Below are 24,271 nucleotides of genomic sequence, written 5' to 3'. Positions count from 1 at the left end.
AATATATCAGGATGCTCCAGAAATGTGTTAGAATGACAGTCCTTTGGTCATATGACATTAAAAGCTATAGACAAATATGGCTTTATTACAGTAATGACGTGGCTGGTCAAATTATGAGCAGTACTCTATAAACCAAGTGAAATAAATGCAATGAATATCATCCACACAACAATGTGAATTTTAAAATGTGTGCAGTGGCTTGTTTTGGAATTATACCTTTAATTTACTACTTTAATCCCTAACAGCCACTACTTGCAGTTTACTGTTTGCTCTTGATACTGTGGGTGCAAAACAGAGGCCACAGTCAGTGGTGTGGAGCTGTGACTCAGTGGATTCCAAATGCAGTCCTTAAAAACTGGTCATTGGAGCCCTGATCAGCAAAGGCATAGTCACATTCCTAACATTACACACTGGGACCATTTCCATTGACTTCAGGTATAATAAATCACAATTAAAAGAAGTTGTGTAAGTATTTGCTAGAGTACTCAGCAGTCAGCACTATCATGGAGCTTCTCCTGGGACAGCAGAACTACAAGCCTCTTCCACAGCACCTAAAAATGAATTCAAATCTGTTTAACAAAACGTGGTAGATTGCTGCCCTAAGAGCCTGGGACAATAAATATTTATTACAAAATCTGCATAGTTTCAGGCCAGTTTGACATGTATTAACATTATTTCTTACAGCATCTCAGACTCAGTGGTTTGGTGTGTGGTCTTCAGTGTGCTGCTTAGCTATAACAAAATCCCTGTCATTTTTTTAAAACTCACTATTGCTTTATGCTCTATTTTGAAGCCTGTCTTACCTTTCTGTTTCAGGCATTACAACGATATCTACCAGTTATTTGTCTAGATGGTTCACTGTTGCAGGCCTAATTTCAAGAAGAATTTTTAAAAACCTGACAAGGATAGACTCTGAGGTGCTACTCACTTAACATAGCATTGCCTCAAAGGCTCAAAAAAGCATCCTGTTCCACCCAAAAGGAACAGGCAAGATCATACAGAAGATGATTTCTTAGGAGCTACATTTTTTTTCCCCACAGCACTGAGTGTTTTTTTCAGGCACCTTAGAATTTAGGATTTATTACCCATTGTAATAAATTGATTGAGTTAGAAAGCTTGTCCAGTTTCACTGGAACTTCTCTAAGTGATTCTGTTCTGTCTTAAAATGTTGTTTATTTCTTCCGGCTGTACTGTATGATCCTCTCTGAATTTCAGGAAGAGCCGTTGTCTTTGTTCCTGAAGCAAGAGGTGGGGATGCTTGGTAGCATTCCAAGGGAAATGGCTGATTTTTCTGCAGACTTTCAATTTACTCTTCATAAAAATTAATTTTGTTCTGGAGCACATTAACAAAAACAAACAAAAAGATGAACAAATTTGCTGTCATGCTTTAAAGCATCTCTGGAAATCGTTGCCTAATTAAAGCATTGGAAGAACAAGAAAGTTGATTCAGATTGAATCAAAAATGGGAAAAGGACAGAAAAGGCCAAAAAATTTCAGTGACTCCCAAAGTTTGGTTACACCCAAAATAGAAAATATTTTCCTTTTCAGATCTTGTAATAATTTTCAATAATAATTTTAATTTGTATCAATTTTGAGATGAAAATTATTTTAGAGTAAATTAGGTTTTAAAATGTACCAAAAGATTTTTGCAGTGTTTTCCAACTGAAACATTTTAATCCAAATATGTTAATTCAGGTTTATTGCCCTGTTTTATTCAATTTATTCACCAAATTACTTTTTTTTGTGTTTTGGAGGATTTTTTTTTTTTTTTCTTGCTTTTGGAGCTGGGCTTTTCATGTGTCCTTAAATGACATTGTTGAGAAACTGCTTTGTTTGTTTGCTTTCTTGTTTGTTTGCCTATTTGAGCAATTCAGAATCTGTCAAATTTTGGTAGTTCAAGCAAAATCTCATCAAGCAGCAGGAGAGAAATGCCATTCAAGTTCTAACTAGACTAGGATGTTTTCCACAAATTTAGTAATAAAGCATTCTTTTTCTCTGAGATCTTTGAGATATTTCCATCTCTGGATATGGCTGAACTATTTTCTTAGGACAAGGGAAATAGGGTGTTCTGTGGCTGATCATAATTTGTTTAATGCTCATGAGATGTTTGGGTTACCACTTTTCTCTTTCTGTTTGTTTGCTGCCAAATTTTCCTTCTGTTTTTCTCTGGAAGGTTAGGACAGGAGGATGCTGCACTTCTCGAAAGATCAGAAGTCCCACTGCCTGGGGCCAGATGTTAATAAAATATTCCTTTGATTTCTTGTTTTTCCTCCAGTCTCTTCTTCCCCCAGCACAGCAGATGAGAGCGAGTCCCTTTTCCCCTTATGTTCAGCTGTATGTCATCTTGAATTTAGTCTGAGATTTCAGTCAATTTGACTCTGAGGGAAGCAGATCCTGAGGCAAATATTTTCCTTTCCTTATTTCAGACACTTTGCCTGCAAACTAATTGTGCAGATTGAAGTTAGTTCATTTATTATGTTTGCTTTTGGCAACACAGCAATATAGAAGAGAACCTGAAGTTCACTGTTCTGAAAAAAGAGTAATTTTTCCTCTGTGTGAACTGTTTTAAAAGTTTTCCAAAATGCATGCTTTTGCTTTGCTTTTGCACTTAATAACACTAAGTGAATAGTATTAAATTCTCCTCTTAGAAATATCTTATTCTCACTAATACTAATGAGTAAATATTTAAATTTGCTATAAATATTCTCCAGCAGTTATTTTTATGGCAGCAATAAATTAGAAGCCTAAATAGAAACTGTATGAAGGTGTAAAACTTAAGCCTGCAGGTGAATTAAAACAGAAATCACATTGAAATTAGTTTTGACGGTGAAACATTAAAACTTTGTGAATATTTTCAATAGCCATGATTGCATTATAATTTAGTACATCCTTTCTCACATATATTCCAGTTTTTCCACTCCATCTGCCTCTTCTACTCTCAGCTGCTACCATGATAGCCCCTCAGGACAGCATAATCTTGTTAGTTGCAATGCCATAATCTGCTGCTAGCATGAGAGTGGAAGTCAGAAAAAATCAGAGAATACTGCACATATTAAAACATTTCCCCTTTTCCTCCTCAGATTGGAGGCTTAGAGAAATTAAGAAAAATTGGTTTATTTTCTATAAATTATAAAAACTATTCTATTACATGTTATAGTTAACTGAATCTTACCATTATTTCTAATCTTTTTTAATAAAGAACCTTCTCAGTTGCATTTCACTGCAAAAGCTGACAGTCCTTGCCAGCTGGAAAAAATCCTTTTCCAGAGAGGAGATCTCCCACCCAGTTTATTGCTGCAGCACAAGGGACCTGCTTCACACTGATGTAGAATTTCAGACAATGCATAGTGGCTCTCTTAGAAGCTCATGCATGCACACTACAAATAGGCTTTCCTCATGCAAGAGAGAAGACAAACACCCTGGCATAAATAAACTGCAGCATGTTGTGACAATACATCCCTTTCCAATCCAACAGCTGGAAGCAGAAAGGTTGTCTGAGGATGAAAGGGGATCCCTCCAGTGCAGGTTCCAGCATCCTTGGGAACCAGATGGACTGAAATGGGAAACACAACTAAAATAGGCCACAAAATTCACTGCCAGGAGAGGTTTTCTTTTTATTCGTAGCAGTGCCAGGTTTTACTAGAAAGAAACTTGCCATGTCATAGAAACTAAATATAGGAAGGAACTGGAACCACCTATGTCCTCTCCCAAGCAGTGCCGCACTTTTCCAGGTACATTTTCTAATCCTGGTGTAGTCTGATTTGGAAAGACTTGAGAAATAAAGTATTTTATCTGCTATTTTTAGTTTATTTCACCACAGCGGTTTTAGGAGAATTTTTCTAAAGCATTCAGACTACATTTCCTTTCTTTTTCTCATTACTTTTAGTTTTATCAACTTGGACTCCCTGAGGCAGCTTTTCCCAGTGCCTTCTTTTTGTCATTTCGTATTCTTCTGTGTAGCTGCTGTGGTTCTCTACAGCTGCCACGATATTTTTTTGTAAGACCTCTTGCTAAATGTCATTTGCAGATGTCATTACTGTTCTGTTTACTTCCTCCCTCCGCTAATGAAGATGTGAAACAACACAGAGCCCGTCATTGCTCTTACTAGGTGGTTTCTGTCAGCCTGCAAGGCTGCTGCTTATCGGTACTCCTTCTTTGTGGCCCTTCAGTCTGCATTCATTTCCCATGGCAGTGCTCTTATCTAAGCCTTTCCAAATTCATTTTTCAAGCAGATCTTTCTAAGACACTGTAGGAGAGGTTTTGCTGATGTTTGAATCCAGCTTCATTGCTTCCACTGTTTTCCTTTGTTGTACTCTAGGAATTTTGGCCAGCCAAAAAGCAGCTGAGGAATAACAATGCACATTGAGGTACTTTCTTTCCAGCTTAAAATTTCCGATGTGAGGATCCCGTTCTGTGCCTGAATGGCAGGCCCTCTCAAGATCTAGGTTGTAACCAGCCTTGATGACCTGTTCCTCAGAGAAGTTTCACGGACTGCGATCAGATATGTCAGATAACTTCATGTCCTGTTTTTGCTGCTGAATCAGCACCTGGGCAGGGTGGGCCTTGGCTGGCACGTGGCATCATGGGCTCTCTGTCTCTGCCCCATGTTTCCCTTCAGGGGTGATCTTGCTGCTTCTCGATAAGCTGCGGAAGATGAAGTGGGAGCAGATGTGGAGACTCACGGCGGAACGGGAGCTGATGAGCATGCTGTCCACTTCACTGGCTGACCAGGTGAGTAGGACACTGCAGGACTGTGGGAGGACAACCACTGAGGCTTGAGGAAGGAGAGAAAGGGAAAGGGGATGAGATGTGGGAAAAGGCGAGGGAAAGCTGTTGTGCCTGTAGTCACCATCTGTTGAATCATTCTGGGGAAAATGTGGAAGGAAATGGAGATTTAGTCACAAGGTTCTTCTTACTACACTGACATTTTTACCTCCTCTGCTCAGATGATTCATAAGAGAGACAAAAGGGGTTTTCAGACTTTAATTTTCTGTCCTCCCTTCTGTAACACAGAACTCTCCAGACACCAGAAGTCCAAATAAACTGTGTCTTTTCCCACTGGTTATTGTCTAATCAGACTTTAGTTTTAAGAGTCTCCTGAGATTTCTCTACTGTTTCTGGCAGATGAGTCCCAGATGTCTTTTAATGTACTCCTTGCCACAACAGCCCTATAAAGACAAAAGTGCTGCTGTCTCCCTGCTGCAGATAGGAAACTGAGGCCAAGAGAAGAAATAGTGTGCCTGAACATAGAAATACAGTTTTTCAATTTGTGATTCTTCCCAGCTCTAAGTTTAAACCCAGAAACCCTGTTAGTGTAACAATAGACCTGAACCAGTAAATCTTGCTCAACAGCTTGAACATGTTAACTCAATACAGCATCATATTTAGATACCTGTTCTTCTGAGCTACATCTGGCTCCTGACCAGTCACCACAAAAGAAGCATGCTCCTTACTGTGCACATGGAGATGTGCACTTTGTACAGCATCTTTGCAGGGTAATCCAAAAGCTCCTGAGGGTCATTAAAATGATTCTTGCAGCTTCACTGTGTTTTTCAGTCAGGTCCTGAGTTGCTGTCTACTACCTGCATGAGGGAGAATTTTGCAGAGCGGAGAAAGGCTGGTTGTGTCTTCCCCTAATACCAGATTGTCCTTGTAACTTACACTTCTCCAGTGGAATGGCTGCTGAGGGGCAAAACACTTTGTGTCCCTCATGGTGTAGGCTGTTCTGCAGATCTGTCCTTCATGCCTTCTCCATAAAGGACCTGGAGTACTTGTTACAGCAATAAAGTGCTAGCTAAAGTCACATCTAGTGATTCACCTTGAAGCACTGTAGCTTCCAGATTCACTTTCCTCCCCTTTATTAAAAAGTGGTGCAGTACTTGGTACCAGCAGGCCCTGTGTCCTTTTCTGCCTGTTACTCTCCCTGGTGACTAGGACAGGAACCACACCTCATGCCAGTGGTACAAGATGAATGTTTGAAAACTTTGCTGGAGTCCCTTAGCTCTGTGTGTCAGGAGAGCTTGTTTCCCTTGTCTGGATCCATATATCACCATTTAGATTAATAGCACCCTCCAAGGAAACAGAATTATGGAGAAAGGTTTACAGACCTCACCTTTCATCGCCATTGGAATTTCTGCCTGTGAGGGGGAGAAGGACAGCCAGCTGGGGGAAGAGTTGAGATCACTTCACACAGTAAGTAGAAACAACATATCCAAATGTTTCTCTGTTTTCTCTTAGGATATCTTCAATGCAGTCATCAAACAAAATCCCTTCCTTGTCTACCAGCTCCCATGTTTCTGGAATGTGCAGCTTTCTGATCACACCCGTTCCGAGCAGTGCTACAGAGACGTGTCTGACCTGAAGGTACATTGCACAGGAGGTTGGATGGGTGGTGTCCTTTGGGACAGAGAATGAAGGACTGCTGTCAGAGAAAGATGAACTGCCTTAAGTAGGGGGGAAACTAGCACATACAGTTTATGAAGACACCCAAACAGGGAAAGGAAACGTGACTTTGGCTTTGTGCATTTTGACTAGTACTAGAAAATTCAAATATAGATGCTGCTTTGGGGTTTGGCAAGGTATTAAAGAAGTGCTTTTCCTTCTTACATTCTGTACCTGCCACCTGTGCCAGTGCAGCTTACTACTGAATTCTTATTGCTGTCCCAGATCTTAGCTCTTCCCAGACAAATAATACAAAACCTTTTCTTTTTGTACTGGACAAGTTTGAAACTCTTTACATCATTTAATAGAGAGGATTCAGAGAGGATTGGGAAGACCCTAGCTAGAAGTGCATTAGCAGAAATGTAAAGACCTTGCTCACTTCATATTTAGCCTGTGCATACACTTAACCCAGTCACGTATGGATGCTGAAAGCAGGCAGGGAGCACAGAGCCTGTGTGAATCCAAGTCACATAACTTTCCCAGACTAGTCTGAGAAAGTGTGGCCTGAGAAATCATAAGGAGGAATCCAAGCAGTCCTTGGAGAAGGACGACAACCTTTGCAGGTGTTGTTTGGATCCTTATTATTTACTTGCAAGAAACAGTCAAGGGGTGGTGTTCCTAATTGTCCAATAATAGTGATATATTGGTTTAATGACCTATGAGAGTTTTACCTCTCAGACCTTCTTGGACCTGTCTATAAAAAAGAAGATCTGGAATAATAAAACTAGCTCTGTTGTATAACCCAGCTAGAGAGTCTGTGTCGTGCTTTGTCGTTCCTAATATAGTGCGACAACATTGCCACTCATTTTTCCAGGTTTTGTCCTGAAAAAAAATAGGCTGAGTAAAAACCTGTTAATTTAATGAAATGAAGCTGTAGTGTCAGTTTAATAGCACATTTTTTACTATTAACAAGCAGAATAGAAAAGCAGGACAAATTTTAATAGATACAGGTAAATGAGCATCAATTGTGCTGTGGCCGTTTTGAAAGACAGGTCTCAAAGACTCAAATGTAGCCTGAAGAGAGTTCAGAATTGAGGCTTGATTGAGCTTTTTCCAGGTGTAGAGTAAGACTGTGCAGCAGTAGGTTCCATCAGAGTGGACTAGTTGTATCAGAACATAGTAAATATTAGGTAGGTTTTGGTGACTGATTTTAAAATTCAGTTAAGGTTCGTATATTTGGATTTATGTTCTGAGAATGTAAATTATGTTTTTTTAAAAAAAAAAGAATGGCACAAAACATTGAAAGAGGTTGCAAGGGCCCTCTGGAGACCATCCAGGCCCCACTTAATGCAGGACCAACATAGACCCAGTTGCTCAGCACCTTGTACAGATGAGTGTTGAATCTCCAGACACTGAGTTTTCCCATGCTCCCTGGCTCCATGTTCCAGAGTATGGTCACCCTCTTTGTACAAATTATATCCTAAATCTAACCAAGTTTTCCCTTGTAGTAATTTGTAGAGTAACGGCAGGAGTGTTCAATATGAATACCAGATACTGAATGTATATAGAAAATCAATCACTCTCAACACACTGATTGCAAAAGCTGTGCTTCCAAGAGACGGAAGTTCTTCCACATGGGTTAACTGACCCGTCAAAACTGGCCATCATTGATTAAGTTCATATATGAAGTATTCACAACTGACTGTTCAGGTGTGATCCAGAGGACAGCTTTTAAAGTTAAATCATTATTCTGTCAGTACACTGATCACTAAATGGTTTATAATATATGTTTGTAGGGAAGGATCAACACAGGCACTTTAAAAGCATGATGGTTTTATGCCTTCTAACAAAGTGCCAGTAGAGATTTTAGCACTGCATTCATGTTGAGAATCGTATATGACAGCGATTGCAGGGCCTGCAATTGCTTTTTGTTTTGTAAAAACAAAAAGAAACATGTATAACAGGGAAAATGTTTCCTAAAAGGTGAACTTCAGAAAAATATACCTCCCATCTGTGACATAGCACAGTATTTTGCTGTGAATTAGAGGTTAACTTATGTAGTTGAGACAGTCAGATTGGACTCGGCACAAGGTAAAGACACAGCCATTCTACATGAGGAAAAGATACTGAAGCTTATAACAAGGATCAAGGGTTTGGTTCCATTGCCTAAACATGGTTTGAGTCACCACAGGGACTCTGCAGTATCCATATAGGAGTGGCAGATAAAGCACAGACCTACAGGAGAAGATACCCTCTTGGCAGGGCAGCTGATGAGCAGGCAGGGTAACTGTAAGGTGCTTCCAGTGTTGCTGTACATCTGGATTTAGACAGCCAAAGTGTCATCTTTATGAGTGGGTTTGGAGGCTGGGGGAGCTCACCTCAGAACAGACCTCTCTGATCTTCTGAGTCCAGTGACTGTATTAACTAATCTGCTTCAGGTGAAGGATACCTAACTCATATATAACACCTACAAGTAAGCATTTGACAGAAGTATTTTAAAAACAAGTTAAATCCTTTCTCTCTTGTTGACTAACAAATTTATCTTTACAACTGTAATTCAGGCTTGGTTGTTTATTGCTGTGTATTGTGTCAGACTCTCAGTTCCATTACAGCATGGGCAGTGAAGTCTAAGATGTGTAATACTCTCCACTGATTTTCTGGGCTGAGGCATTTTAACAAGGGGTGCAGACACATAAGCAGTTTTTTCAGCTAAACTGGACTTACACACACTACTAAAATTATCCCCTACATATTAAATCAGGCTGACATGCTTTGCCTTGAAAGAAAGGCCAGAGCCGTATCTAGTGCACATAAACCCCCATGGTTTCAATAAAGCTTTTCCCATACTGAGCAGTTAAAGAACTGGCCCTCAGGCAGCACTGTTTAAAATTCTTTATACACTTAAAAAATAAAAAAAAAAAGGCATAGGCCAATTAAAGTTGTAAATTTGCATTATGAAAATTATCAAAATTCTACTTCTGTAAAGAAACCATCTGGTTAAATATATGAGTCTCAGAAAAAAAATTAACAAATGTCATTACCCCACGTTAAAAATTTCACTCTTAAAATCACCCGAGTTAGTCAGTTCCACGGCATTTAATATAAATGGTACAACACGACAGGTTTGGCACATTCTGTATTTCATGGTAAGCCTGGAATGAGAAACAAGGTAAAACAAACCTCCAGGGTAAGAGGGAAAGAAAGACAGATTTTGAAGTTTGCACTGGGGGATAAAGAAGGATAGCATAGGAAAGAAGGAAGCGGATGGAAGATTTAAATTCAAAGGTAAAGCTGACCCAGTCAAGTATTCCTCAGCCAAATCAGAGTGCATTCCTTCTGTCAGACCAAAAAGGTGCTGGTTTAATTCCATCTGGCCTCAAAGTCATGGGAGTTGAGGATTTGTCATCTCTTATACACAACATTGTGTCAAATAAACTTGGACCCCCAGGGCTGGCGGCTGTTCAGGGATCTCTGTGTGTGTGCAGACACTTCTTTGCTGCTTTGTTCACATTTATGCAAGGCTTAGGGAGCAGTTGAATATTTCATATTGCCTGAAGAGGATTCTAATCACCTTTTTCTCTTTTTAGGCCTCGTTAAGTTACATCTCTATGTTTTTTTTTATTTTTACTTTATTTTTTTTTTTTGGTGGGGGACTGGTCTGAATCTGAGGTTCATTTATTATGCATTGCTTTTTTTGGGTTATTCCCTGCTTTTGCTTGCTTCTTGGTTGGTAGTTTGTTCCTGTCTGTAAGGAAATCTCAGTTACTCTGATTAGGCACAAACCTAATGGCAGGAAAGCACTATGAAAGGAGGTAGTGAATTTTGATACCTCTGACAATGAATCATGACCTCATTGAATGAGTCAGTCATAAAGTCTGGTTGTCAAGGATACAGATGCTATTTACATACAGACAATCTAGTAATTCACAATCACAAAAATCAGATGCTGGACTCTTCAAATGGGAATGTATCAAATTACTAGAATTTACACACACTCCAACTGCTTTACAACCTATTGATGGCTTTTCAAACTGGTTTTGAATACAGCTGATACTAAATCAGCAGATAGATAAATAATGAACCTCATAAATTCCTCATTGGGAGCTTGTGTTCTGTGATTCACTGTGTCCTCCCTGGGAATGTCCTCCACACTGGGATGACTTTGTGATACTGCTTACAGGAGTTTAAACAGCTTCTTTTCTGTAACTGTAATACCTCATTTCAGCTCTGCCTCACACATGACCCATTTCACCTCTGTGTGTTCCAGTCCCTGAGTTGCCCCATGCTGTCCAAGCACTTCTGCTGTAATCTGCAGCTCTTGTGGCATTCTGCAGCCTTGCACCTTTTAATGACAATGAAGGTGGAGCTGCAGTGAGAGGAGTGAGGGCTCGAAAGGGTTAAACAATACCCCTCCTTTGAGTGAGCACTGGAGTCAGTCAGGTGCTTCTGTCCTGCCCAACAGGAAGCACCATGGGTTTATAGGGGTGGTTTTGCAGGCAGGAGGTCGCTCATTAAACATCAGCATAGGAGCTGAAGGAAAAGAAGTTGAAGAATCCTTCAGAGGACCTTTGAAAAGAAGCAGTCAGGAACCATCTGTCAGTTTAGGGCAGTAAAGTAATCCCTGGGACCATGGGCACCAAACTAGGCAGGGCAGGGATTTCAGTCCCACATCCAAAAAGCACTGCCTGGACCTTAGGGTTGCTGGCTACTCCATCCTGAGTCTCTTCCACTTAGGTGGTTTAGAAATACCACAAAATCTCTGTGATGACACTTTCATGAAGTAAATGAACCTTTCTGAAGAAATTGGTGCTTTTATTAAACCATTTCTGATAAAATACAGTTTAAAAATAAAGTTTAGAGACATCTCTAATCAAGGTGTAAGTTACACATGTGGTGGATACTTGCTGTGTGATTTGGGACATATTTAAACTTTTTAAAAAGCCTATTGAGATGGCATTAAAGTGACCTATATAGGTGGCTTTACTGTGCAGCTTTGCCAAATGCTTAACTTCTGCTGATTTCAGTGGGAAGGGTGTGGTTACCTAAGCAAGGAGTCTAGTTTTTTAGCAGGAAAGCTTCCTGTTTACAAAATAACACTTGTTTACCTAAATTTTGAAGTGCTCATGGGCTTAATTAAGGATATCTGTTCAGTGCCTTGCAAAATTAAATTGCTTTAGGCTTAGATTTAAGCTTAATTTATTCTTATTTCTTGCCTTTCAGCCTGGAAAGCAGGTATATAATTATACAGGATATCCTGTGCTCTCTGATTCTGGAAGGGCTGAAACAGAGTGAGAAATTATCAAGATGTGTCTTTGGGTGAAAAAATGGAAGAGATTGTGGTTAAGGAAACATTTGGCTAAATACTTCTTTTTGAGAGAGAAAATGCTTCAGGGGGGAAAAAAATGGTTAAAGATACCTATAGAAATAATGTTGTATTCACGCTTGTTGTTTAATGGTTTGAACATCATGTTTGAAATATTTCATCTCCCCAGAGATTAAATGCAAATGGTAATGTAGGGAGGTTTGCTAGGATTTTTGTTTTCAGTTTATTTCCATCCAGATAACTGTTCTTAGAGCCCTCCTAGACTCTCCCAGCATATAACATCCTCTCTTCCCTCCCATCTCTGATCCCACTGTGTCATCATTTGAGTGCCTTGGGTCAGAACCTGGGGAATAAATGGGAACTGGGAGTGCAGTTAGCCTGTTACAGGCCACAAGTGTATGGAAGTGTTCCAGGAGGCTGGCTGTGTGTAATCAGGGAGGGGTAATGGTTGCTGATTAACTAGGATGGTATTAGCAGAAATGTGGATAGTGCCAAATTGCTAATGACGACTAACCAAGTGTTAAATAGATGTGGAATTTTAAGTTCTGATCTTTCAGTACTTAAATTGCTAAATGAAGATTAAGGAAGTGTATTTTCTCATAGTTCTCGGGAGGCTGTGATCAAGAGTGGGAAGGATCCGTAGGTCAACCTCAAGGCTGGCATTGTTCTTTAGGTGTCTACCAGATAATGGCACTGGAATTTTGTATTTCCAGCTGCAGTTTCCTCTGTAAACCATCAGAGCTTTGGAATAGCTTAGAAACTAGAATAAGACAAAAACACAGTATTACAGCACTATTCAGCCTTGAAACAGGGATGCTGGAGTAATGAGATTTTCAGTTTCTAAATCCACTTTATGTGGAGATAACTGTCTTCAAACAAAGTGAATTTTTTTTTGCTTTCTGATTTCCCTGTAGTCTCTTGCCAGCTGATCTTTTTTTATTTCTCCAATCAATTTACTGTTGTGCACAGTGAAGTCTCTAATGCAGTGGTCATAGCTTTACCTGTGCAGTCTTTATCATGTACCTCACTGATGCCCATCACAGTCTATACAGGAGTATCTTGGCCTGCACAAATTATGGTGTAGCTGATGGTGCAATAGACCATATCAGACAGCCAGAACTGAATGTGAGTTTGTGGGCTGACATAAAAAAGAATATGGTCTTTGGATGTAGTGTTGTATATCAATGGTTAAGAGTCTTACTGCTTTTTGTAACTTGCTGTTCCTTTTTATGCTTCCATATGTCAGTATTTCTCTAATTGTGTTACATTTGAAAAGCAGCTTTTTTGCTAGACCTGTTTTGTGGTTTTTCTACCTCAGGTCATCTAGGTGGTTGCATAGTTCCTTGATGTTCTTTAGCATTTCATTTTAGCACACATTGGCATGTGCTGTCCTTCTTGATTAAATAATCAGCTTTTTTGGATAGTCATTGGCTCCATTCAGCTTTGTGCAGTTCACTCCAGGCTCCCGACATCAGTGTATGTGCAGCATCCTGACACGTTTCAAATCTGATCAGATCTGAACCACCAACTAAGCCCTTGACACTTACCAGCTTCTGCACACACACCAGATCCTGAAGCACGGCAGCAAAGAACCTCTGCACTGACAAACAACTGCATTTGCCTGGGTTTGAAATCATCTCCCACACAACTGGGACACCAGCAAATGCCTGGCTGGGATGTGACACCGTATGTGTTGATGGGAATTTCGTGCTGTACCGAGGAGCCTGTCCCGTGAGAATTTCTGAGGTTATCATCATTATCCATGTTTGTGTTCACAGTCCCTAGGTCTCTGGTGCTCAGAGTGCTCAGCAGCATTAGGATGCTTGTGAACATGAGGATGCTTGTGAGTATCTAAAAGGACACACATGAAGTGTAGGAGCAGTGTGGAAAGCACACAGAAGGTTTTTCTTAACAAGTATTTTTGTCCCATTTGCCATCTTCTTAGCTTTCTTTGATTCACTCTTAAATAAGTACAAGTTACCGCCAGACAGTTTCCATTCTATGCCTGCTTGTAAAAATGCATGCTGGTACCCTGTAAAACTGTTAAATAGCCCTTAGGTTCCTACATGTGCCCATTTCCCTGAGGTAGAATTCAGTGTCTGAGATTCTTTTCAAGCATTAATGCCTTTGCTGTAGTTAAATACAGTGAAGGAAATACTCAAGTTCTTTTCAAAGAAAGGAGATTTTGAAGATCCATTTTTTCAGTGGAGAAAATTTATTATAATAACTTTATGCCCTTACCTGCCCAAAGCTCTTTTCATTTATGTAGTGGTCTGTATTTTCACCGCATGATGCAGCAACATGTTACTGCACTACACTTCTGAACATCTGGACAAATGTAAAACCAGAAAAGAATGTAGCATTACCTGGGACAAATATTTACACCAAGTAATTTGGTCTAAATAATTTCCCAAATTTATGCAGTGTGTAGATGCATCATAATCTTTGTTTCAGGTGTTCCTATAACTGGAAAAAGCAATTTGCCAATATCTGAAATTATCTTCTTTCCCTACAGGTGCTTTTCTTTAAGTGCTTGTATGGTTTTCTGACATCTTAGTAGGCTTAGCAGTGAAGTCTCAGGAATGGATAAAGCTTTTCTTATCAGGAGATATTTTGTGGGGTTTTGGGTAGGGAGAACAGAGCACCATAGCTTTTATGGCAGTATAAATACTCAGTGGAGCGACTGTGCTGTTTGCTGTAGTCCAGATAGAATTCAGGCTGCATCCTGCTCTTTATTTATCCAATCCACTCACTGGGCAGCAAATACTGTGGTTTCAGGGAACTGCCTGTTCCTGGGGGGCTGTTTTGCTGCCACCAAGGGAACTGCGTTCATCTTCTCCAGGCTGCTCCTGCTGTTTGTGCTGAGCTTCAGCTCGGTGTGTTCCCTCCCTGAGCTGTGATGTTCAGGGCAAAGCTGACCGTGGTGCTGCAGCTCTGTGCTGTGTGTGAGTGACACGGTGTCTTCACACAATTAACTTGATGGATTCAGAGAACTTCCAGAACTTTGAGCTTGGAACCTTTCCCAAAGGAGAGTCTTGTTTTTAACCTCTTTAGAAGTGACAGGAATAAAACCAAATACAAAGTATTCGGTGATTTTTTTCTTACGTCTAAAATACAGCCTCTATAAAATGAAATCATTCCTGCAAGCCACTGTTGACTCCCTCTTGGATTTTCCTTAGGGCCCCATTCCCATTCACACTGGCAGCAGTGCAGAGTTGTATCAATGCAAATGAGGATCAGGCCCTTTATGCCAGCATTAGAATTTAAGTCTAGGCCACTGTGACAGTCATCTCCCATTAGCAGAGGATAAATATCTGCTAGAAATTGGAACTCACAGGGTGAAAAGTTACACTTCATTGCTGTGTTGTGTTAATGCAACAGAGATCAGTCTTGTTTAAACGAAGCAGTGGTAAAAAGGAGGTCAGATTAAATTCAGTCCTTTTTGAACTATTTAAATGGGTATGGGAATTAATTTCAAGCTGCTTCTTCTCAATACCTAACCAGAAAAGAGGCTTCCTGGCCTGAAACAGGGAATCAATTTCATTAGCAGAAACAGTCATGTGGAAACCTGAGCTTAATGTTTAATACCTGTATCTCTGTGTCCCTTGTCCTTCCATGTTTTTCAGCAGAGTCCATAAAGCATCAGCTCCATGATACGAGTTGTGGAAGCACTTATGAGGTGCTGCTTCTCGACACAGAGTAGCACCCTCACTCAAATGTGCAGGTGATACCCTGGAAGAGTTTCCAAGCACATCACCTCCAGGGTCTACAGTTACTTCTGGAAGACACAGCAAAGCCCTCCCTATAAAAAGACAGAAAGAAGTCTGGGTAGTTTGTGGGGCTTTTTCTTCTGTTTTTAAGAGGGCAGAACACTGAACACACATAAAAAGAGCAGATAAAGCAGATCTGTATTCTAACAGCAGGATGTCTTTTCTCTTTTTCCCTCTGAGGTGATTCACTGGAACTCACCGAAGAAGCTGCGAGTGAAAAACAAGCATGTGGAGTTTTTCCGCAACCTCTACCTGACATTCCTGGAATATGATGGGAATTTGCTGAGACGGGAACTCTTTGGCTGCCCCAGTGAAGCAGATGTTAACAGTGAAAATGTAAGTGGGATGTCTTAAGACTTGATGATACAAAGGATGGTTCATGCAAAGCACAGGATTTCTTGGAACACTTGGAGTTGGTTGTGGGGGTGGTGTATGGCAGTGGAACTCAGGAGAATTAAAGGCAATGCTCAGGTTCCCAGAGTGACACTGTGCAAATCATTTAATCTCTCTGTGCCTCAGTTCCTCACCTGTAAGACCATTGTATTAATCCCATCTTTACCCTGGGTTTTGTTGCTTTTTTTTTGTCTACTTTGCCCTTTTAAAATCCCCAACAGAGGTAACATCACAAGCCGAAAATGAGGATTTGGGCTCTTATTCCATTAGGCAATTTTGTAAATCTCACCCTTAAACCTTGTCCTGGTTTCAGCTGGGATAGAGTTCACTTTTTTCCTTAGTAGCCACGGCTTTTTTTTGATTCAGTATGGCAGACCTGTAACTTTCCAGGAGGTCTTGTTTCTTGGTGTGTATTTGTTCAATATACAGTAATGTCAGTTTTGTGTTGTAGATACTACTCTAGTAGATACTAAAGAAGAAAGGAAGATACCAAGAATGCTGGATTTAGGTCTGTGAATTTTTGCTATGCTGCAGACTACAGAATGAGCAAATGCTTCAAGGTATACATAGGCCGTGAGACTGAAGGTTTTTTTCTCTATATCCCTTAACCAATCAAAGCAGTATTTATGTGTATCTGCATAAAATTTGCAATCAGAACCTTTCAGACTAAGCAAATCTTTTGAAAATGATTGAAATCAAGGATGTTTACCCACAGATGTACGTGTATGTGTATGCCTTTGCATTTGTACATAAATTCCAAAGTAAAAAACTGTTAACTGAAATGTTTATACCCATATGTATATGAACTCCTTGTGGATAATGTGGTCTCTGGAGATTTGTAGACCAAGTACCAATTTTGCCTACAAAGTCTGAAAGGAAATAAAAAGGAATCTGTAACACTTCATTCAGGAAAAAAAATATTTCTAAAATGTGCAGTGTTGTCTATATAAAAATCAATTAAGCAAAGCCAGTATCGTGTACATATTAGTAATTAAGAGGTAATTGACAATCAATATCATCATTGTGGCTAGTAGTGTTTCCATTTAGCCTGTGAATAAAATGACCACAGGAGATGCCATTCCCATATTTTTAGATGAATTTTAACCCAAAGCACAGCTTCCCAGACGCTTTCTTTTACCATCTTGTTGTCTTCTGAAACGAGTGGGGCTTAACTGGGGGACACAAGGAGGTGAGGGAGAGCAAGAGAGAGAATGAGAGAGCGGGAAGGCAAGTGCACCACCAGAGCAAAAGCACATGAAGAAAGAAAATTCTCTGCAAGAGGCTTTTAGACAATCAGGTGAACTCAATGTGATAAAAGACCACTAAGAGCCTCATCCTTGCAGACATCAAGATACAAGACAGGGTAGAGGGTAGAATAGGAAGAGAAAAGGTGACTGAGACATTAAAAGAAAGACAATGATACACACCTTTATCACACTTTGAGAATGCAGGTTAAAATTATACTGAATTCAGAATATGTTGTGTGGGTTCAAAGAGCATGAATGCAGTCACAAACTTCTTGCTGTATTTTCCAGAGCTCCATAAATCCTTAACAAACAGATTTATTCAGACAAGTTCCCTGGGAGCAGTGCAGAGCAAATGCAAGTCCTTGCTGTAAATGGCAGTCCCTAAAGTTTAAAACAGCACATTTTACTGAACTTGTATCTGGTTGACAGACACTGGAAATGACTAACTGCTCAAGCCTGTTTCTTATTCAAGACAAGTAGAATGCAATATGGTATATGGTATGGCTTGCATCTGAAAAAGAAATGTAACTCATTCCTCCATCTATAAATTATATATATATATATATATATGTAAAAAAAAAAGAAACTGGAAAAGAATGAGCTAGACATACAAAAAATGTGTGATTCCTAATTTGCCAAGAGACACCAGAAAGTTAACAGCCTTCTATCAAACAGTCAGATACAGGAGAAAGTCCAGCTTCAGAAAACTTCAGAGTAGTCACTTAAGACATTTGTATTAGTTGCCCTTGGTATAAACTCCCCTCTGAACTTGGCTATGTCCTTTTATTGTAGAATATAGCAAGCAAGTTTCAGCTTTGAAGTTATGAGACCCTAAGAACAGGATTATCTTGAAAACTACTCCTGCTCTAGCACACACAGTGTCACAGATGTCCTGTTACATTTCCATGATTATCTTCAGAAGCAGAGCTTCTTGTAAGGTGAAGAGGAAACCACTGCCATTCTTCCCAGTACAAGAATTAGGGGGCATGAAGTGGAAATAGCAAGTAGCAGGTTCAAAACAAAAGCATTTCACTCACAATGTGATGAAGCTTTGAGCAGCATGCCATGTTTCAGAGACTATACATATCCTCAATAATTACTCTTCTGGGAAAGCAAATCAGTCGGGAGCTTTAAAGCTTTGGTGCTGAAAGTTCTTGAACCAGAAGTGGAGGTCTAGGTTAGAATTTTGAGAAATCCTCACTCACCCTGCTTTTACACTCCGCTAGGCCGGCAGCTCACAGCTGGAGATAGGATGCTGGTCCAGGTGAACCTTCAGTCTGACAAGACACATTCCTAACTTTCCATTGGGATTCATAAGCATGTATGTTACATAAAAGGCTATAATTTCTATTATGTCAGATACGTGTGAGGTAGGAATTGCTCTTTGAATTATCTTTTCTTTTCCCATTATTTTTCCTTTATTTCCTGAATTGAGACTGGCATCCACAAAACACAACAAAGCTTTCTTAGGCATTGTAGATGGGTAAAAGGTGCTCCTCCAGCTGCCTGTGCTTCTCTGCACTGTGGAACAGAGGAAAAAATGTCAGAACAGCTCTGCTGTTTATAATTGGAGAGAATTACTTGAGCACTAAATGCTCTGAGCCCTGCTATGGAAGAAGCAGTGGCTTGGTATGAGTCTCACTCACAGTCTGACTGTATCAAAAGATACCCTTAAGGCTGTGTTCAAATATACCAGCCACTGCTTTTCTACAGCTTAATATTTGTAGTGATGTTTTATTTACAATTCAACCTGTAATTAAGGCATTTCATTTGTAATGCAAATATCTGTAACACAGTAAAGGAAGTGTGGCAGTGGGTACTGTTGGGCCAATTCTGTTTCTCTAAGGCCCCTTTACACTCCTCAACAGTACAGAGATGGCCTTAAAATGAATGTAAATTATGTATCTTCCCTTTTTAAGGACTCTTAACAGTGCCAGAGACATGCAAAGGGGCATTAGTTTAAAAGGTAATTGGACCTTACTTGAATGTCTCTTGCCCTTCCTCTGTGTATACATGAATGCACGTATGTTTAAATATATACTATCTATATGCATGTGGTACTTTCCTTTTTCTAGTGTTTGCTATGAAATTATAATACCACAGAGGGAATTTTAAGATGTCTGAAGTCCATCTTCAGATAATGTACTGCATAGTCCTGATCTAATCAGATGCTGATCTTCAGTTTCACCAGTCAGGACTGTTACTAGGTTCCAAAGCACTGCAAATAGCAGTGGATAGAACAGAAACTGAAATACTTGAGGCAAAAAAAAACACAGACTGGGATAATTTTTCTGTTTATGTAAAAACACATATATGTATGTCAATGTGTACATGAATGCTTCATCCCTTCCTAAAAATATTCAAGCTGAAAGTCCTATTGTGTGGCAGGAGCAGGCTGGGAGCAGGAGCCTGCCATGTGCTAAGAGTACCCTAAGTCCCCCTGTTCAGTATGTGCTGGAGTGAGGTCACACAGCAGACTCTTCTCTGTGAGTTGGTATGAAGTCATCCCTTTGTCTTCTGTGCAGATTCTGGGTGGAAAATTCAGAATATGAACCAAATCCGTCTGTAAACACAGTCATTGACTTGAGTGGGCCTTGGAGCATGTCCTTAGTCACTCCATCCTACTTATTCCATGCTATTTCCTCCTTCCTACACCTTCTTTCTTATTTTGATGCAATGTGGAAGATTTTTGGGAAATCCTAAAAGGCAAAGCTTATAATAATCTCAAATTTGAACATTTTCTACTGGCTTTTAATGCTTATATCCAGCATTTTATTCTAAAGGACCTACTGTAAAGCCTAAAATATTTCTAGTTACTCTCTAAGATAGTTATTGTAAGCCTGATTTTAGACCAAGGCACTCACTAAACCTTTGAGCATTCTTATAAAACTTCTTTCCCGCAGACAGCTTCTCACCAGGTACTTCTGCCAAAGTATTAGATCTGAAGGTTGAATGGAGTGTCCCCTCTTAGTGAAGCCTGTGTCCTGATCCAAAGCCCTGGAGAAAGATCAGTGGGAAGTGGATCACTGATTCCACTCAATTTAAGGAAAGGATGGAAGATTCCCATTAGAGAAGACTTCCAAGAAACATGGGAGAAAAAAACATCTGCAGATTTTTCTTCTCAAATTTTCAAATCAGCAATACAAAGAAACAGTGTAAAAAACCTCCAGCTGTCCCTTGACACACTTCCTTAGATGTGTACTTACCTACTAAGTATGTTTTTACTTAGTTACTTCTTTTGTGCAAAACCAAAGATTCTTAATATGAACAAAAGGCTGTGCATGCCAAATTATAGTAACTACTAGAAAACAGGGAGATTCTAGCAAGCTACCATACACTATAAACACTACTAACAAATTTAGCAATTTCTGAGTGACTAAAAATAGCATGCAAATGAAACTTCCAAGTCAGTATCACAGCCGTGAACTTGCAGTCAGACTGATGCTTTGAGTACCCTTTGCTCCTGCTGAATTTCAAGAGTACAGCCTCATCTGTAGAACTGCAATTTAAAGTTACTGTTTTGTGATGTCATAGTCTAGTAATAACAGATGGTATATTGCAGTTTTGAGGTGAAATCCTGACTCCCCAGCTGTGTTATTTCTATTATTGTAACTGTTATTGTTATTAAATGCTGAGCTGGCAGACCATCCTGTTACTTGCCTGAAAGTTGCCATTATACTGCTTTCAACTGTTTATTATATTGTTAAGTGGAGGAGCACGTGGACTAGGACATTTTTTGTCACACTGTTATGCCTTTTTTTTCTTTCCTCACATTTTTCTAAAGTGAAACATGGGGGAAAGCTTGGAAGTTTGCCCACACCAAAAGTTCTGGTGACCTCTCCATGAAAATATTCCATACCTCAAAGAAGGAGCTGACTTTTGGGCCAGGAACATTTTAGTGAACCTGGTAACAAATTAGGCAAATTATAATGCAGAAAAATCATGGCTTACACATTGCCAGTAGTGTTTGCTTTGACTTTAGGGAGGCTCAGGTCTCTAGAGACTTTTTCTTAGGAATGTGCATGTATACAGCTGACCAGATTATCTATATCCCAGTGACACAGCAGGGTTGGGCATGATGCAGGCAGGGGACCTGGACAAAGACTGGTGTTTTCTGTGACTGTTTCCTCTGAATCCTCCATGCCAGGTTCTGACTGGACAGTAGAGCTGAGAGCAAGAACCTGTAGTGGGTCTCTGTTCTGAGGGACGTCCATTGCCCTCAGTGATGTCTGGACAGTAGGAAGGAGATAAAATCCAGATTCGCATACAAAAGAGATGAAATCCAGGTCAGAGGCAGAAAGGAGAGTGTTTGTACCAGGAAGTGGAAAGGACAGTGGGTTAAGGAGCTGGCAGCCTGCTTGAATAGTGAACATGGGATGAGACACAGTACTGGGACTGACTTCGACCCATAGAACTTCCTACACAAGAAGGAATGGGTCAAAGAGTAATCTGGGGCAGCAAAAGCAAGATGACCTATCTGTGAAGACATTGTGCTGCAAGGGGGTCAAGGAACAGCTCAGCCAAAAAGGTTTGTCAGGGGTCTGGGGAAAGGAGATGCAGAGGACTACCAAATCTGACATCTGCAGCTAAGATCAAGGGGAGCTGTATTTCATATATACAGAACTGTCTGAGATATGCCATGTGTGCATTCTCACTTTTGTTGAGTATTTGCAGTCAGGATAAGCCATCACTTCCATTTAGCAAGAGTATTAGTGGTTTTCACATGCTGCAGCAAAATTCCCCTTGCCAGGTGGGTTTGCTCAGGCACTGTCCTCTTTGTACTTAGCACAGCTTTGTTTCACAGAAGGCTCAATTTGACCCATAGCAAATGTACAAAATTTTATGGTGTGGGAGGAATAAAAGTTTAATTGACGTGGGATTAGTCTGACTTATATTACTGATCATTGGAGAGGCCAGAAGGACTTTATGTAGGTCATCCAAAGCAAGACTCGGTGAATGCTTTTTCCTCTCTACATCATCATCTGCTTTGTTTATGCCATGCTAAAGGGAACTGTTAATTCACACACTTTGAAAGTGCTAAATGTTGCAATCCAAATTGCCTACTGGTGGGAACTGGGACAGCTACACAGGAGAAAATGAAACTGCTGCAGTTTATAACCAGATTTTAGTTACATCCTGGGCTGGTATCAGTTTTCGTTTCAGTGGCAAAGCTGAGTTGATTTTGTGCTATGAAACTTAACTGCGTGCACCTGGGAAAAGGAAAGATGATCTGAAAGTTCCAAGTTTTCATCTCAGCTGCTCAGTTCTTGTTGTGTTAGTGTGATATTGAGCAAGTGACTTAAGCCTAGTGTCGCCTCACCTCAAACACTTGATGAGAGTGCCTACATTAGGGATCTTACCCCTTCCCCAAGATCTAACTGGCCTCTACACACATGACATTGTTTGTTGGTGGGCTTTGATCCTTTTTTAACATCTAATCCCTCAGAAAATACTTCTGATCTTGGATTTTTAACCAGTCTCATCTGACACAAAGTCCTGGGTTTTGGTGGGAAGTGAATTGTTTCAGTGGCACAGCAGTTTAGGAATAAAACTATGCCAATCATAAATCTGCTTACATTAGGAACAGCCTTAGGAAGGAAGATTCATGAGCAGAGTAACCAGTTTGCCAGTGAAAGGTACATGTGGTATTGCCGTGTATCATACGGGTCTGCCATCTGTCACAGGGATACGGAACACCTCAAGTCATGGAAATGTGTTAGACAAGTAGACCTGGAAGACCAAGGCTAAATTATTTCTCTAACCAGTCTAGCTTCAAAGACTGTTTTTCCTGAGTTGGAGCCTGATCCCCTGCCACAGCTGGTGTCCCAGAGAAAAAATTTAGCCCATATTTCTTTATGTATTTGTCTCTTTGTTTGGCATTATGCATATCATGGCTGCCATTTTTATTTCTGAACCAAATAGCACCATGATGCTAGCGAAGGCACGTGTTGTCCCCCACAACAGTATTTCCTAAGACAATATCTACCCCACACAATCTGAATATATTATATTTTTCAACTGTGAGGGTGTTTCCTAGGGGTGACATTTCCCACATTCTAAGTGGCAAGTAGCCTTAGCATTGAAACTCCTCTAGAAATAGAGAATCTTTACTTAGCAGGTACTTGCTTATGAGAACACATGGTGTCTCTCTACAGCTGAGAAATCTTTGCTGGATTGGGCATATCATTATCAATATAATGGAGGCATCCATAATGGGGGAAAAAAATCCATAATGGACTTTATCAAATCCAGCTAATACTAAGGTCCTTATTTTGATTGTGCACTGTATTTAAGCATCTGTTTGCATAGATCTGTCAGCATTCCCATTATAAGCACATCTTTTCAAGAAGACATAGTGTGGGAGCAAACTTCAAACCAAGTTAAGCATTCTTTGTCTTTAAATAATGGATCCACATAATATGTATGCTGCAGAAAAGATTATATTAGAGAAATTTTATGTTCTGTCCTTCACCTCCATCACCAACTTTGCTATTTGGTGAGTTTCACCATTAAAGAGGTGGGACTCCTAAGAAGCTGTGTCTCCTCTTCTCCCACCCAGGGTTCAGTAGTGCACAAAGCCGTAATTTAGCTCCAAATGTTATTCTTGAACTCATAATTAAGTATTTATAGCCTCTTAGCTTTCAACCCAAATGCAATCTGATAATTATTCGGTGACTGCCTGATTAATAACTGCTGTGCAATTAAAATCTTCTGGCCTGGTCATTTGTACACTCAGACAGATAGTAAGGTACTCCTAAAATGTGTATTGCTGTTGTTTTAACCATTTAAATTTCAATTATCTCCTTAATAATTCTGTTAAGGCACACTGATGTCCCTTTTCAAGAAAGAAACAGAAAGATACAGGATGCTTTCTAGTGATTGTCGTAAATATTGACTTTAATTCAAGTATTATTTGAATGTGATTTCGAAACTAGAGTGCAGGCTCAGCTGAATGATGATTTGTAAAGCAGAAAGAATGAAACTCTGAGGATACGTAAAAGAACTCCTGATTCTATTCCATCTAAAAGAGATCTTGATATCAATAGATTTGCCTGAGTAAAGATTTGTCAAGATTCAGACTCTCATCTTTCTAAAAGTAGTCCCTCTTGAGGGGTTTTTTAAGATCTGTGTGGAACAATAGCAGAGAAGCTATCAGA

The 24,271-nt window shown here is 39.9% G+C and overlaps 1 protein-coding gene across 7 annotated transcripts in view; it reads left to right on the top strand.

Moving 5' to 3' along the window:
- The window catches only part of LARGE1 (LARGE xylosyl- and glucuronyltransferase 1), a 276,790-nt gene that overhangs the window by 219,086 nt on the left and 33,433 nt on the right, over positions 1-24,271 (top strand). For all 7 annotated transcript variants that reach the window (XR_015772471.1, XR_015772470.1, XR_015772469.1 and 4 more), the window contains 3 exons: positions 4,619-4,731; positions 6,238-6,363; positions 15,655-15,810. Coding sequence is in view for 3 of the 7 variants with exons in the window: in XM_014256670.2 (XP_014112145.1) it covers positions 4,619-4,731; positions 6,238-6,363; positions 15,655-15,810 (395 nt within the window). In the remaining 4 variants the exon portion in view is untranslated. The remainder of the gene's footprint in view (positions 1-4,618; positions 4,732-6,237; positions 6,364-15,654; positions 15,811-24,271) is intronic.

Source organism: Pseudopodoces humilis, chromosome 5, assembly GCF_049639895.1.
Source record: "Pseudopodoces humilis isolate 2021_Gansu_Grassland_sample_001 chromosome 5, ASM4963989v1, whole genome shotgun sequence".
Taxonomy (NCBI): domain Eukaryota; kingdom Metazoa; phylum Chordata; class Aves; order Passeriformes; family Paridae; genus Pseudopodoces; species Pseudopodoces humilis.
This window is presented reverse-complemented; position numbering and strand designations above follow the sequence as displayed.